At 46.1% G+C, this 13,984-nt stretch overlaps 1 protein-coding gene across 3 annotated transcripts in view; it reads left to right on the top strand.

The window, feature by feature from the left end:
* The window catches only part of SYN3 (synapsin III), a 211,938-nt gene extending 198,701 nt beyond the window's left edge, over positions 1–13,237 (top strand). For all 3 annotated transcript variants that reach the window (XM_033951194.1, XM_033951193.1, XM_033951195.1), the window contains exons 11-14: positions 2,562–2,696; positions 3,667–3,760; positions 6,261–6,513; positions 11,301–13,237. In XM_033951194.1, the coding sequence (XP_033807085.1) occupies positions 2,562–2,696; positions 3,667–3,760; positions 6,261–6,513; positions 11,301–11,430 (612 nt within the window). In that variant the 3' untranslated portion in view covers positions 11,431–13,237. The remainder of the gene's footprint in view (positions 1–2,561; positions 2,697–3,666; positions 3,761–6,260; positions 6,514–11,300) is intronic.
* The last annotated feature ends 747 nt before the right edge of the window (positions 13,238–13,984 follow it).

Here is a 13,984-nt window from a genome sequence, read left to right as displayed (position 1 = left end):
GGTTTGGGAACCACCGCCCCCCCTGCTCTAGACAAACACTTGGACCTCGTCTTGTCCAATGCCATATAGTTTATGATAATAAGAATTCCTCTATCATGTTAGGTGCCATTGAGTCATGTTTGAGTCCCAGTGACTTGATATATTACAGAGCTAAAAAGAAATCAGTTTTGTTCTAGTCCGGAAAGGTCCTCCAGCGTCATCCCATTGGTTGTTTTCAATGTGTCCAGCATCTGATTGCAGGTCGCCGTCTTCGCCTGGTTCCTTCGATCTTCCCAAACATGATGTCCTTCTCCAGTGATCTCTCTCTTCTGACGGTGTGACCAAAATAAGAGTCGCAACTTCATCATTTGGGCTTCGGTTTGATCTCTTCCGGAATTGATTTGTTAGTTCTTCTGGTGGTCCACGGTACACCTAAAATCCTTCTCCAGCACCAAAGCTCAAATGAGTCAATCTGTCTTAACTGACTCCTGAGAAAATGAGTGCGTGGACAAGTCTGACCTTTGTTTAGAGAGTTATTTCTGTGCCTTTGTCGAGAGCCTTCATTGAAGAGCGACCAAATGCTATTCTGCAGAGTATTTCTTCTTGAAGGCAATAGAATAGAAGATGTAAAATCCATTGTATGTAGATTAGAACTTATGGAAGCATCAAACTCAGTAAATGCAGATTTTTAAAAATTTATTTTTATTGTGAAACACAAACTAAAACCCAAAAGAGGCAAACAATGGCCATATAATATAGATAGAAACATAGAAAACATATAAACATAGAAAAAAGCAGCAGAAAAGGGCTATAGCCCACCAAGTCTGCCCATTCCAAGTATCCCCTCCCCTGAATTTACTCCCTTAAAGATCCCATGTGAGTATCCCATTTTCTCTTAAAATCCATCACGCTGCTGGCCTTTATCACCTGGGGTGGGAGTCTGTTCCAATGATCCACTACTCTTTCGGTGAAGAAGTACTTCCTGGAGTCACCATGAAACTTCCCTCCCCTGATTTTCAGCGGATGCCCTCTGGTGGTCGAGGGTCCCATGAGCCAGAAGATATCATCTTCTGACTCGATGCGTCCCGTGATGTACTTATATGTTTCAATCATATCTCCCCGTTCTCTTCTTTCCTCAAGTGAGTACAGCCGCAATGTTTTAAATCTTTCTTCATACGTGAGATCCTTGAGCCCCAAGACCATCCTGGTGGCCGTTCGCTGAACCGACTCGATCCTCAGCACGTCCTTTCGGTAGTGTGGTCTCCAAAACTGAACACAGTACTCCAAGTGAGGCCTCACCATGGCTATGTACAACGGCATTATAACTTCAGGTCTCCTACTGACGAAACCTCTGCGGATACAAAACTCCCCGAGTTTCTCAAAATTTTTCCCTATTTACCAAATATGCTCAGGCAACTCAGCTGTGGATTTCCAGGGTCCCTGGGAGAAGGGAAGTTAAGTTCCACAGCTGGGATGACAGAGTGGTCATGCCCCACAATGTCATGTCTTCTGTCAGAGTTTCTTAGCTGTGTTAGAAAGTTCAAGTTGTGACTGTTTCATGAGTGATGACACACTCAGACAGTATGTGTGGGCTACCACATCCACCTACTCCGAAAACCTGAGGAAATCCTCATGAGGCTATGAGGGAAAGACACTGAGGCTCTTTTGCTCCCTCCCTGGGGATCACATACCAATGCAGTGAAGTACTGGGCAAACGAGATCTGCCGTTGTCTCACCCTTTCCGCAGGGCCCGCAGTCTCACCCTTTCTGCTTGTTCTCCTTCTGTCTGCCTGTCCTCCTGATATCTCTTTGGGATTCTGGATCTTGCCTATCCTACTTAAATATACCGCCGCATTATTCTGGTCGAGTGAAATTGAACCAAACCTCATTCTGAATGTCATTTTCTATTCCACTTATCCAATCGGCATGAGAGAACGTCGCTAAAATCCTAAGAAACAGTGGCGTCAATATTCAGGCCACGGAGACCCTCCCCCATGGGAAAATTTGGGATTAGATATTCAACACTGGACCAAATCCAGATACCAATGTTAAATATCTGGTTTACTGGCAGCTGACGGAAGTTATGAGTACATAAGTATCACCATACCAGGTCAGACTGACGACCCATCAAGGCCAGAATCCTGTTTTCAACAGTGGCCAGTCCAGATCACCAGTATCTGGCAGATGCGCAAAAGAGTTATCTGGGTTTGGCCGATATTCAGGGCACCACATCGAGCATTAGTGATACCGGGATAACTCCCAGCTCTGTCTCTGGCATTAACCAGAGAGTGCTACAGCAGTTTGTTCTGGTATTCAGAAACACTAGTCTATCCGTGAAGTGCTGCTGAAGTCTGGTGCCAGACTGGGCAGCATTATTCAACCAGTTAGGAGCCCTCCTACCCAGTTAACTCTTGCTGAATGCTGGCCCCACTGTTTGTAGGGTCTTTTGGAACATTTTGTGGCCTCCTTGGAAGTTCGGAACCTTTATCTGTCTCCCGCTAGAAGAATTTGAGATGATACGGGATAGGAAGGGAGGGTCTTTTGTGATATCTCCAGGCTCTGCTTCTGCTTTCTCCATCCAGGTTATGGACAGCTCTATGCCTCTGATTGGGGAACAGGTCGAAGAAGATAGACAGCTTGTGGCTGACCTGGTGGTTACAAAGATGACCCAACTTCTCTTTGCAGGAACAGCTGCCTCCTCCCCCCAGAAACCTCTGGTAAGTGTCAAGGGTCAGGATCTGGACATACAGAACGTATCTGGGTGGGTGGTGAGGGGGAAAAACATGCCAAGGTCTGGTAGTTTTTAACCAACACCACCCCTTATTTCAATAAGAGTTTATCAATCTATGCCAGTGACAAAGGCTCACGTCATCTGTTGGCAACTTAAGAACACAATATCCAGTGGAATCTCTTACTGAAAGCAGTCCATAAAGGGGTTAAGCTGGCCTCTCACTAGGGGTTGAGGGTACAGTCCCCCCTGAGGTCATAGACAAAAGAGCGCATTCTGCTTTAAGTGGGGAAAATAGAAAAACCCAGCAAATCAACGCACCAGAATGATGGGGGAGGGGAGGGGGGAGAACTCAAGACCTAAACTGGAACAAGTTAGAACAGCCAACAGAGGCTAAAGTGGAATCATTTTTATAAAGTGCACCTTATGTTCTTATTTTTTACTGCATCAAGATTTACAAAGACTAGGGGACACTCGATGAAGTTACAGGGAATTATTTTTAAAACCAATAGGAGGAAATATTTTTTCACTCAGAGAATAGTTAAGCTCTAGAATGCGTTGCCAGAGGATGTGGTAAGAGCGGATAGCGTAGCTGGTTTTAAGAAAAGTTTGGACAAGTTCCTGGAGGAAAAGTCCATAGTCTGCTGTTGAGACAGACATGGGACGGTAGCATGGAATGCTGCTACCATTTGGGTTTTTGCCAGGTGCTTGTGACTTGGATTAGCCTCCGTGAAGATGGGATACTGGGCTAGATGGACCATTGGTTTGACCCAGTAAGGCTGTTCTTCATATTAATATTAGAAATTTTATTAAAAATATTTATGTGATATATGTAATACCCTATTAAAGTGGGGTAAGGGTTGTTTTACTTCACAGGTAGTAATATTACTTTGCCTGCTCTGTTTTCTAGGTCTCGTTTGTAGGTTTGATTTAATTATTTTCTCCCTCAATCCTATCAGGTGCAACCCCAGCCAGCAAAACCACTTATCAAGCCGCAGCCAGGGCCTCAACCCTCAGCTGCACAGCTGTCTCAGCCGCGCCCCACACCACAAGGTAGGTGATGCCAGGGGTGGGAAAATCTGAGGGCCACACTGACAGCAGGCCTAGAGGGGTGCCAGTGTGGACCTGCAAACCCACCTGATAATGGACTGAGGCCTCGATGCTCAAACACTTTCCGTGGCAGTAGGAATCGTTAAAGTACCCTTACTGCCATAGTAAGCTGTCCTGCTGATGCACAAAAGGGTTCTCTGTGGCTGCTACCAATATCCCTATGCTAATACATTCTAATGAGCACTCCATGTAATGCACAGTAGGGAAATGCGTTGTTCCCAGCAAACTTTAATGGCAGGGTCTGAGCTGTTGTAGCCTTACTTTCCTGTCAGTGTCTGAGCACCAATTGGCCCAGGCACTGACAGAAAAGTAAGGCTTTATGAGAGCTCAGAACCAATATAATATAATCCCCCCCAAAAAATGTCCTTAACTCCCACCATCCCTCTTCCCGTCAAGCCCTACAACACCAAAAAACACCAGATGGTCCAATGGGCCTCTCCCTGCCCGGCCCTATGCTCCAGGACATCCCCGACATCCCATATCTTTTAATAGAAAAGTTTGGCAGGAGGGATGCCCACTTCTTCCTGCCTTGGGCCCTCCTCTTCAAAATGGCGGACCTTCCCCTTCCTAGTGCAGCCTGGGATGCAGTAGGAGGGGCCTTAGGTATCTGAGCCAATCAAGGTCTTAGGCCCTTCCCAGGGCAGGATTAATTCATCGAGGGCCCCTAGACACCCAAGTACACTGGGTCCCCTGCCTCGCCCCACCCCATCCCATCATGCGCCCAGGCGGAAACAGGAAGCTGCATCAGAGGGAAGCTTTGGGCAAGCAGCACCACTTGCACAATTACAGTTCCCATTGTCTTTCTTACCCGCGTTGCTTACTTTCCGTCAATTGTGGGGGGAGGGGGGGAAGGGGGTGTAGCTGATCGATGCTGGAGGGACCCATCACCGTTTGGAAAAAACAATGTTGATGCCCTCCTTCATCGGGCCTCCCTGACCATTTCGGGCCCTAGGCACGTGCCTACTTGGCCTATTGGTTAATCCTGCCCTGGCCCTTCCCAGTGCATCAGGAAGGGGACGAACCGCCATTTGAAAAGGTGGGCCTGAGGCAGGAGGGAGTGGGCATCCCTCCTGCCAAACTTTTTCTACAAAAAAGTACAGGTTGTGAGGGTGGGTCCTGGGGCAAACTGCCAGGCAGGGGGAAGGTCACTGGGCCACCACGTGTTTTTTAATGCTGGGGGGCTTGGGAGAGATGAGGAGCCTTTTTTTTTTAATAGGCACATCTCTGGTGCTTACACACACAAGAGCTCCGTCCATTAAAAAAAAAAAAAAAAAGCTGATTAGGGTTTCCCTTACCGGCTTTACAGCAGGAGCCGGCAGAGAAAGTTCTGATTCAGCTAAGTCTGCAGCCGCTGCTCTCAGCTGATGACAGCTGGACACAAGGAAAGAGAAGGGAGGCTACAGGCAGGAGTAGGAGTTGTGCCTAGCGTTTGCTCTTCTGAGTTCTCCCCTCTTTTACCAGTTCTGTGCATACGCATCATTTACATCACCAGTTTAAAAAAAAAGTTGCTCCCAGCAGGACCTGAGTGGGCACTTTTGGCAGTGTGCTGATTGAGATCAACAGACCCACAAAACCACAATGATAGAATCAGATTGTTGTGGTGCACTGGAATATGACTAGGAAACCATTTGGTATAGAGCTTGTGGTGTGTTGAACTGTCCACGGCTCCCTAGGGAATGAGAAGATGAAAAGAGCCAGGGCAGGATGGCAAGCTTATGTTTCTCATGTGGCTCAGTAAAGAGTGAGAAGCCCCCAGCAAAAAGCTGAGGGAGGGCGATCTCTGTTTGCATTCGATCCTGAAGGATTCCTTATAAATGCCAGTTTGTCAGACAAAGCCACTGGTACATTTATTTATTCCAGTTTCTATACCGTTCTCCCAGGGGAACTCAGAAAGGATTACATGAATTTATTCAGGTACTCACAGTCTATGAGGCAATGGGAAGTGATTTGCCCAGGGTTACACGGAGCAGTGTGGATTTGAACCCTCAACCTCAGGGGGCTGAAGCTGTAGCTCTAACCACTGCACCACCCTCTCCTCAAATACAGTATCAGAAGGGAGCCAAACATAGGCCAATGAAGCCATTGTGACATCACTGGCTTTACTAAGGATCCTTTTACTAAGCTGCGCACTAGACGCTAACGCCAGCATTGAGGTCTAGCTGCGTAGCCTGGGTTTAGCACGTGCTAAAAACGCTATCGCAGCTTAGTAAAAGGAGCCCTAAGTGCAATTATGAACGTAACTGCAAATTAGAGCCAATTATTGGTTGCTTTTGTCAATTAGCAGCCAACTTGCCAATTAACTTACGCTAGCGAGTGGCACACTTAAGATTCTAGAATGAGCGTAAGGGGAACCTTTTCCCCTTAACGCTTCCTTTTAAGCTTTGTGCACTTGCATGGCAATCTGTTTCCTGTTTTCCATATTTGGTGTCTCTCTTTTTTCCAGGTGGTCCCCACCAGGTATCCAGGTCAGGCGCTCCTGCGCAGCCTCGGCTGTCCCCACAGGGCCAGCAGCCTCAGAGTCCACAATCCAGTTCACCCCAGCTGCAGCGATCTCCCAGCTCCCCAACTGATGCTGCTTTGCCAGTGCAGAGCTCCCGGGCTGGAACCGTCTCCCCTCAGCAGTCTCGGCCTCCTGCTTCAGGACAGGGCCCAGGAACCGCATTCAGGCAACAGGCCCCGCCTCACCCTCAGTTAAAGTAGGTCATAGTGTCAGTCCTTATTGGTTCTCAGTGTGAGCAGGGTTACCAAGTGTCTGGAAAACCCCAGACATGTCCAAGGATTGCCAAAAACCAGCAGTTTATCCGGGTTTTGAAGCTCCAGAGCTTGGAGCCGCGTCAGGAGGCCGTCTGCTTATGCGTGAATGTTGATGCAATGACATCATACATGTGCACTTGTGACATTCGCACATGCGCAGAAGCCCTCCAGACCTCAGTGAAGGAGACAAGTGGTTTGGCTGGGACAGGACCAGGTGCTCTCTTTTTTTAAAAAAGGAAATCTGGCAACCATAAGTGTGATCTACAACCAGATTTTATGATTGTAAAACCAGGACACACTAGGCCTGCCAATCTCTGCCCTAGCTCCGCCCCCCCGCTGCCTCCTGCCCAACGCGAGTGAGAGGAGGCTTTTCAAAACCAGGATAAACTGCCAGGTTTTGAAAAGCCGTCCAGACCCCCAGACATGTCCTCAAAAGCAGGACATGTCACAGGACAAACCTTCAAACTTGCACCCTCCTTCCTCTTGACCTTCCAGATCACTAGTGCCCCCACCGCACTCTCTCTGCAATTTGGAGACTTAAATTCAAGTCAGAAGCAGCCCAGAGCAGGTTCTCAACCCAGTGCTCTGGACCCACCTACACAGTCAGCTTTTTTCAGGATTTCCACAATGAATATGTATGAGATAAATCTAATGGGCATTTCTTAATCGCTCTTTTCCAGTACAGGTTCGAGGCAATTTACAGGATAAGATGCCCATGAAACAGCAAACGGAGGTTAAACAATTTCAGGGGAAAGAACAGAACACATTGCGAGGGAGGGACGCAATTGAAATGCCCAGCTTTGTAGTCAGGTTTCTCTTATGCATATTCATTCTGAGGAACCAAACTGGCTGGGCGTGTCCTGAGAACTGGGTTGAGAGCCGAACCTTCCGGACTCTCCATAAGAAATGACCTAGGTCTCTTTTGCAGTGGCGCAGCGTGGGTGAGAGGCGCCCATCCCCCACCCTCATCTCTGCCCCCTTCCCTTTACCGCTGTAACAACTTGAATGTGCCCCTTGTGACCCCGGCGGCTCTCCCTCTGACATCACTTCCTATGTGTGGCACTCGGAAGTGACATCAGCGGGAGAGCTGACGCGGTCGCGAGGGGCACATTCAAGTTGTGAAGGGAAGGGGGCAGTGAACAACTCATGGCGGTGAACAACTCCCCACCAACATGGCACCCGGGGTGGACTGACCCCCCTCGACACCCCCCCCCCCCCCCCCGTTCTACGCCACTGTGTTTTACTGTCTTATCAACCACTCTTTCCACTGGAAGGCTTTGAGCTGCTCCTCCAAGTCGTTTGTTTTAACTCGTTTTCTACCCCATTTCCCCAAAGAGCTCAGAACAGGTTACTTTAGTTATTTTGTCCCCCATGCTGTGAGAGTCAGTGACATTTTGGACGATAATTCCCTACTCCAGTTATCTGTCCGATTAGCTTGTATGTTCTGTCGAGCAGAGATCTTCTCTTACATGGTTAATATAATATATAGTGCTGTGTGCAGTGCTTCATTTCATTTCACTGAGCAGTATTTCCCGTGTCATAGACTCCTACAGATTCAGTGAATGGCACATGGCCATATTAAGAACAGGGTGTGGTTGTGAATGATGTGGTAGGGACAGTTGGCTCTTTTGTCAGCTGGGAGCAGAATTGTAAAATCTACAAGCTCTGAGTCCTTGTTCATATTTTTACAATATTTTTTCCTTTCCCCCCTATTTTTTATTAAGAGTTTGTATCAAATTTTAAATAAACATGAAACATACAAATCCAGCTTAAGAACAGCTTTAAAAACGTAACTCAATCTTAACCCGGGGACTGCCTGTATAGTAGGATTTTAGTGGTCCATCAAAACCCACTAAAATCCTACTATACTGCCATATAAGTGCCACCTAATAGCCAATCTGTCGATCAAATCGGGAAAGATTCTGGAAGACTGGAAGGTGGCTAATGTTACGCCGATCTTCAAGAAAGGTTCGAGGGGAGATCCGGGAAACTACAGACTAGTGAGTCTGACCTCGGTACCGGGAAAGATGGTAGAGTCGCTGATAAAGGGCCGCATCTTTGATCACCTTGAAGGACACGGGCTCATGAGGACCAGTCAGCACGGTTTTAGCAAAGGCAGATCGTGTTTGACGAACTTGCTGTACTTCTTTGAGGGAGTAAACAGACAGATAGACAAGGGCGATCTGGTCGACATTGTATATCTGGACTTTCAGAAGGCGTTCGACAAGGTTCTGCATGAACGACTACTTCGGAAAATTGCGAGTCATGGAATCGAGGGTGAAAACTGGCTGGAGCATAAGAAACAGAAAGGGGGTAAATGGACAATACTCAGACTGGAAGAGCGTCACAAGTGGGGTGCTACAGGGCTCGGTGCTTGGACCCATGCTCTTCAACATATTTATAAACAACCTGGAAATTGGTACAAGCGAGGTGATTAAATTTGCAGATGATACAAAGTTATTCAGAGTAGTGAGGACGCAGAAAGATCTGCAACATGACATAATCAGGCTCAAGGAATGAGCATCAACATGGCAGATGAAGTTCATCGTGGATAAGTGTAAAGCGATGCATGTAGGTAACAAAGATCTCATGCACGAATACAGGATGTCCAGGGCGGTACTTGGAGAGACCTCCCAGGAAAGAGACTTGGGAGTTCTGATCGACAAATCGATGAAGCCGTCCACACAATGTGTGGCGGCGGCAAAAAGGGCGAACATAATGCTAGGAATGATAAAGAAGGGGATCACGAACAGATCGGAGGTTATCATGCTGCTGTACTGGGCCATGGTGCATCCTCACCTGGAGTACTGCGTCCAGCACTGGTCACCGTACATGAAGAAGGACACGTACTATTCGAAAGGGTCCAGAGAAGAGTGACTAAGATGGATAAGGGGCTGGAGAAGTTGCCATACAGTGAAAGATTAGAGAAACTGGGCCTTTTCTCCCTCGAACAGAGGAGATTGAGAGGGGACATGATCGAAACATTAAAGGTACTGAAGGGACTAAACTTAGTAGATAAGGACAGGTTGTTCACCCTCTCCAAGGTAGGGAGAACGAGAGGGCACTCTCTAAAGTTGAAAGGGGATAGATTCCGTACGAACGTAAGGAAGTTCTTCTTCACCCGGAGAGTGGTAGAAAGCTGGAACGCTCTTCTGGAGTCTGTCATAGGGGAAAACACCCTCCAGGGATTCAAGACAAAGTTAGACAAGTTCCTGCTGAACCGGAACGTACGCAGGTAGGGCTGGTCTCAGTTAAGGCACTGGTCTTGACCCAGAAGCGGCAATTCTTATGTTCTTACCTGCAGCCATTTGTGGCCAGTCCACTACAAGCAGGGGCTTTTTGAAAAAAAAAAAAAAAAAATTATTTGTACGTCACATATGAAATGGCCGTTTCTCCACCTCCAACTTTGGACGTTTTGAGGGACTTCAAAGTTCTATTGAAAATGGTCGTTTTTGGAACTTGTCTGAAGTGCCTGCGTGAGGCCTCCTATTTGTAAACCACCTTGCTGTGTCCCAGGAAAAGCAGTACAGAGAAATAAAAATTAAAAGTAATAACTTGCATCACATTTGCCAACGGGAAATTTTCTATTTAATTGCCCTTCATAACAGTGTACAGTCAATGATTTAGGGCTCCTTTTACAAAGATGCGTTAGGGCTTTAACGCACGCTGAATTGCCACACGCGCTAGACCTTAACGCCAGCATTGAACTGGCGTTAGTTCTAGAAGTGTAGCGCGGGTTTAGTGCGCACTAAAATCCTGCGAGCGCTACAAATGCTAGCACAACTTAGTAAAAGGAACCCTTAGTACATGGAAACTAAGGCCAGTACTGGGCAGACTTGCACTCTCTGTGTCTGTATATGGCCATTTGGGGGAGGATGGACTGGGGAGGACTTCAATGGCCGAGAGGGTTTAGATGGGATGGAGTAGGTTTTAACGGAGATTTCGGCAGTTGGAACCCAAGCACAGTACCAGGTAGAGCTTTGGATTCTTGCCCAGAAATAGCTAAGAAGAAAAAATTTATATTGAATCAGGTTGGGCAGACTGGATGGACATCTGCCGTCATCTACTATGTATGTTACTATGTCACATCTAGTGTACTCCCTCGATCCAATTCTCTGGTCACCCAGTCAAAGAACTTGATCAGATTTGTCTGAGAAGACCTGCCTCCAATGAATCCACGATGCCTCGAGTCCTGTAATCCACTGGATTCCAGAAGCAGCACTACTTTTTGTTTTAAAAGTGTTTCCATTAATTTACTTACCACAGAAGTCAGACTTACTGGCCTGTAGTTCCCTACTTCTTCCTTACTTCCACCTCTGTGGAGGGACCGCATCTACCCTTCTCCATTCCTCTGGTACCACTCCCGACTCTAGAGAAGCATTGAAAAGGTCAGCCAGTAGAGCCACCAGAATTTCCCTTAGTTCCCACTATCCAGTCCCATCGCTTTATCCACCTTTAGGTTAGCTAACTCCTCACGAGCACAATCCTAGGGAAAGCCTTGAGAGATTTTGTAAACTCATTGTTTACTTCTTATACTAGACCTGCCGTATACAACCCACTGTGTCATGGTTTTAAGGTCATCCTAGCCCCCGTCCCACGTACACCTATCCTGTGGTTGCTGTGTTAGCACGAAGGTTAAATAAAACCAAACCAAATTGCCTCTAAGAAACCTTTTTATTGACTCATTTCAGGCTGTTCTTTCAAGAACCCTTTTTCTTCTCTCTTTCAGTAAATCACAGTCCTTGACCAACAACTTCAATATTTCTGAACCATTTCAGCGAAGGAGCGGCGAGGATGAAGCAAAAGCAGAAACCATCCGCAACCTGAGGAAGTCCTTTGCGAGTCTGTTTTCCGACTAACAGACGTGTCCAACCGTGCTTTGACTAGGCAGGCCAATCGCCACACTCTCGTTTCAGCTCACATTTACCTCACCACCCCACCCCCCTCTCTCAGCCTGACATACACAAAACAAGGGTGTACATTTGTTCAATAAGTCCCAGGACACAGATGAGAACCTTCACAAATACAGAAAGATATTGGAAATCTTGATTTAGTCATCCCCTTGATGTTGGGTTACTAATTTAGCCATAGGCAGTAAAAAAAAAAGATTTCACATGTGTGAAATTATAGTGGGGAGGGGTCTTGTCTCCACCTGTTGCTGTGGACGTAGGCACCACCCAGCTACTTCACTCAGTAATCAGGAACCTTGACATATGAAGTCCAGCTGCGCATCAAATGGAGATATGAATAAAAATCTGGCAAACTGTCAGCAACCTGGATGCACCAAGAGCCCTAGATTTTCCAGGGGACCTTCCCATTCCAAGCACAACCCCGAGCTGTAGGTAGTATCATTGCATCCATCCTCTAGTTCCCAGCAAAGCAGCCCCAATCAATGGGGAGGATTCACTCCTCGCAGTTCCTGGGAGGCTACAGATTTTATACCCTGGAATGTAGTACTGTTCTTATAGACAGCTGAAAATTTCTGAGATGCATTGAACAATCTGTGTTATCCAAAGCACTTGTTGTCTTTTCTGAGTTTCCCTAGTCATCAGTCAAGTATTATTAATTTGGGTTCACTGTTCCATTTAGTTATCAAAATAATCTTCAGAATAATGTTTACAGAGGAATTTGTAGAAACCATTTTATTCAAAAGCACACCCTGTGGTTTTCAGACATTATTTAAGATTATTAAATAAGGCAGCTTTGTGCCTGGCCTTTCTTCTTGTGGAAAGAAAACAAAATTCATGAGTAGGACTTTTGAAGATCTACGTGGAAGGCTGAGTGTTACGATACTGTATTTCTTCAAAGTTTTTGCTCGATTACAATGTCCTTTGCCACTGGCGGAAATCTGCTACTGGGTAGAGCTAAACTCTGCACCGTTTCCTAAATGCTTTTGAACATAAAGGTTTTTCACCGTTCAACATATGCTGATCCCAAGAAAGCTAAAGTTTCTGAGAATCACAGACGGACAACAGTGTCCAAAAGTTCTAGATAAATCCTGGTCGTACCCCACATCGCATGGTGTTTTCCACATATTAGCACGTTTGCTCATCATGATTTCCATCACAGTATGTAAAGTCCCACAAATGACTGGAAGATTTTTGAATTTGTGTCCTAGCAATTAAAAAGAGGCGGTAGGGATGGGTGTTTGCATGACTTTCTCTTCCATGTGCTAAAGAAAGTTCTTTTGCTCCTTCGTGTGAGATCTGCATTTATGTTCCCAGCTTCTGATTTCTGGATGTTACAACATAGCCGCGCTTCAAGCGGATCAAATAAAAAAAAAAAAAAAGAGGGCAAATCTTCCTCCTTTACAGCTAATCAGCACTAGTTTCTTTAGGCAGAGTTCAGCTTGAAAACAGGACAAAAAGCGCAGCTTCTGTACTCACATTTGGTGGATTTCAGGGATTTTATATTTGAGCTCTGGGAGAAGGGCTGATTAGCTTGTTACAGGGGTGACCCGAGTGTGTCAAAGAGGGCCAGAAAGGCTTAAGGCCAGGCCCATGCAACCAATTTTAAACATAATCCCTTGTGTTTGCTTCTCCCTAGTCTTTCTCTGATTGCATTTCATTTGGTCTGGTTTTATGTGCATCCCCCTGTTTGTAAATCACATAGAATCTGTTGCTGATTTGCAGAATATCAAATAAACTTGAACCTTTGTTTCCACAACTCAGCTTCTGTTCCTCCGAATAACAGCTGCTGGATTCAACACCCGGGCTGCAGGCCCTGAATGCATTTTGAACTGTACTAGAGGGCCCAATGAAGCAGCCTTTCACTCACTCCATTTAGTCACAGTTTGCTTTGGGCTAGCAATGGTACCATATTTTGTGCAGAGTTGCAAAGAGGGAGGTTTCTCTCGGGCAAAATCTTCAACTACATAACATACACAGGAATTAACCACAAACTGCCACATCACAATTCCCAAATTAACAGCACTTTTATTTAAAATTAAAATGATTTTAACTTTTTTGCTTTAAGAATAAAAGTCTATGCAAAGCTCAGACCTTCTGGGCCACCCCTTAAGAAGCTGTGATATGGCAAGAGGCATTTTCCTAAGTAACTGTATCTCATTTCACAAAATGAACCAACACCCAGTTGAAAAAAACGCCTCCATCACTCTAATTATACCGCAAAAACACTACACACATCTGTGAGAAAACTGCTACAATCGCTTCTCAACTAACCTTAGATTGAAATAAAACAATCCTTATCTTCATTCATCCAGAATTCTTCTCTCCTTATGCCTCTGGCAATGATGTGAAATTCCCATGTCCTTTGTAATCATAGTTAATAACCTTGCCAATCCCTCATTTACTTTGCCTATGAGTGGCCTATAACACTGAGAAACACTTATTCACCAGGGCAATCTGCCGTTAGGAGTAACTAAGGCCAAAGTGCATTTCCCGTCACTTTCGC

Source organism: Geotrypetes seraphini, chromosome 7, assembly GCF_902459505.1.
Source record: "Geotrypetes seraphini chromosome 7, aGeoSer1.1, whole genome shotgun sequence".
Lineage (NCBI taxonomy): Eukaryota > Metazoa > Chordata > Amphibia > Gymnophiona > Dermophiidae > Geotrypetes > Geotrypetes seraphini.
Note: the sequence above shows the minus strand (reverse complement) of the source record. Positions and strands in the feature narration are given on the sequence as shown.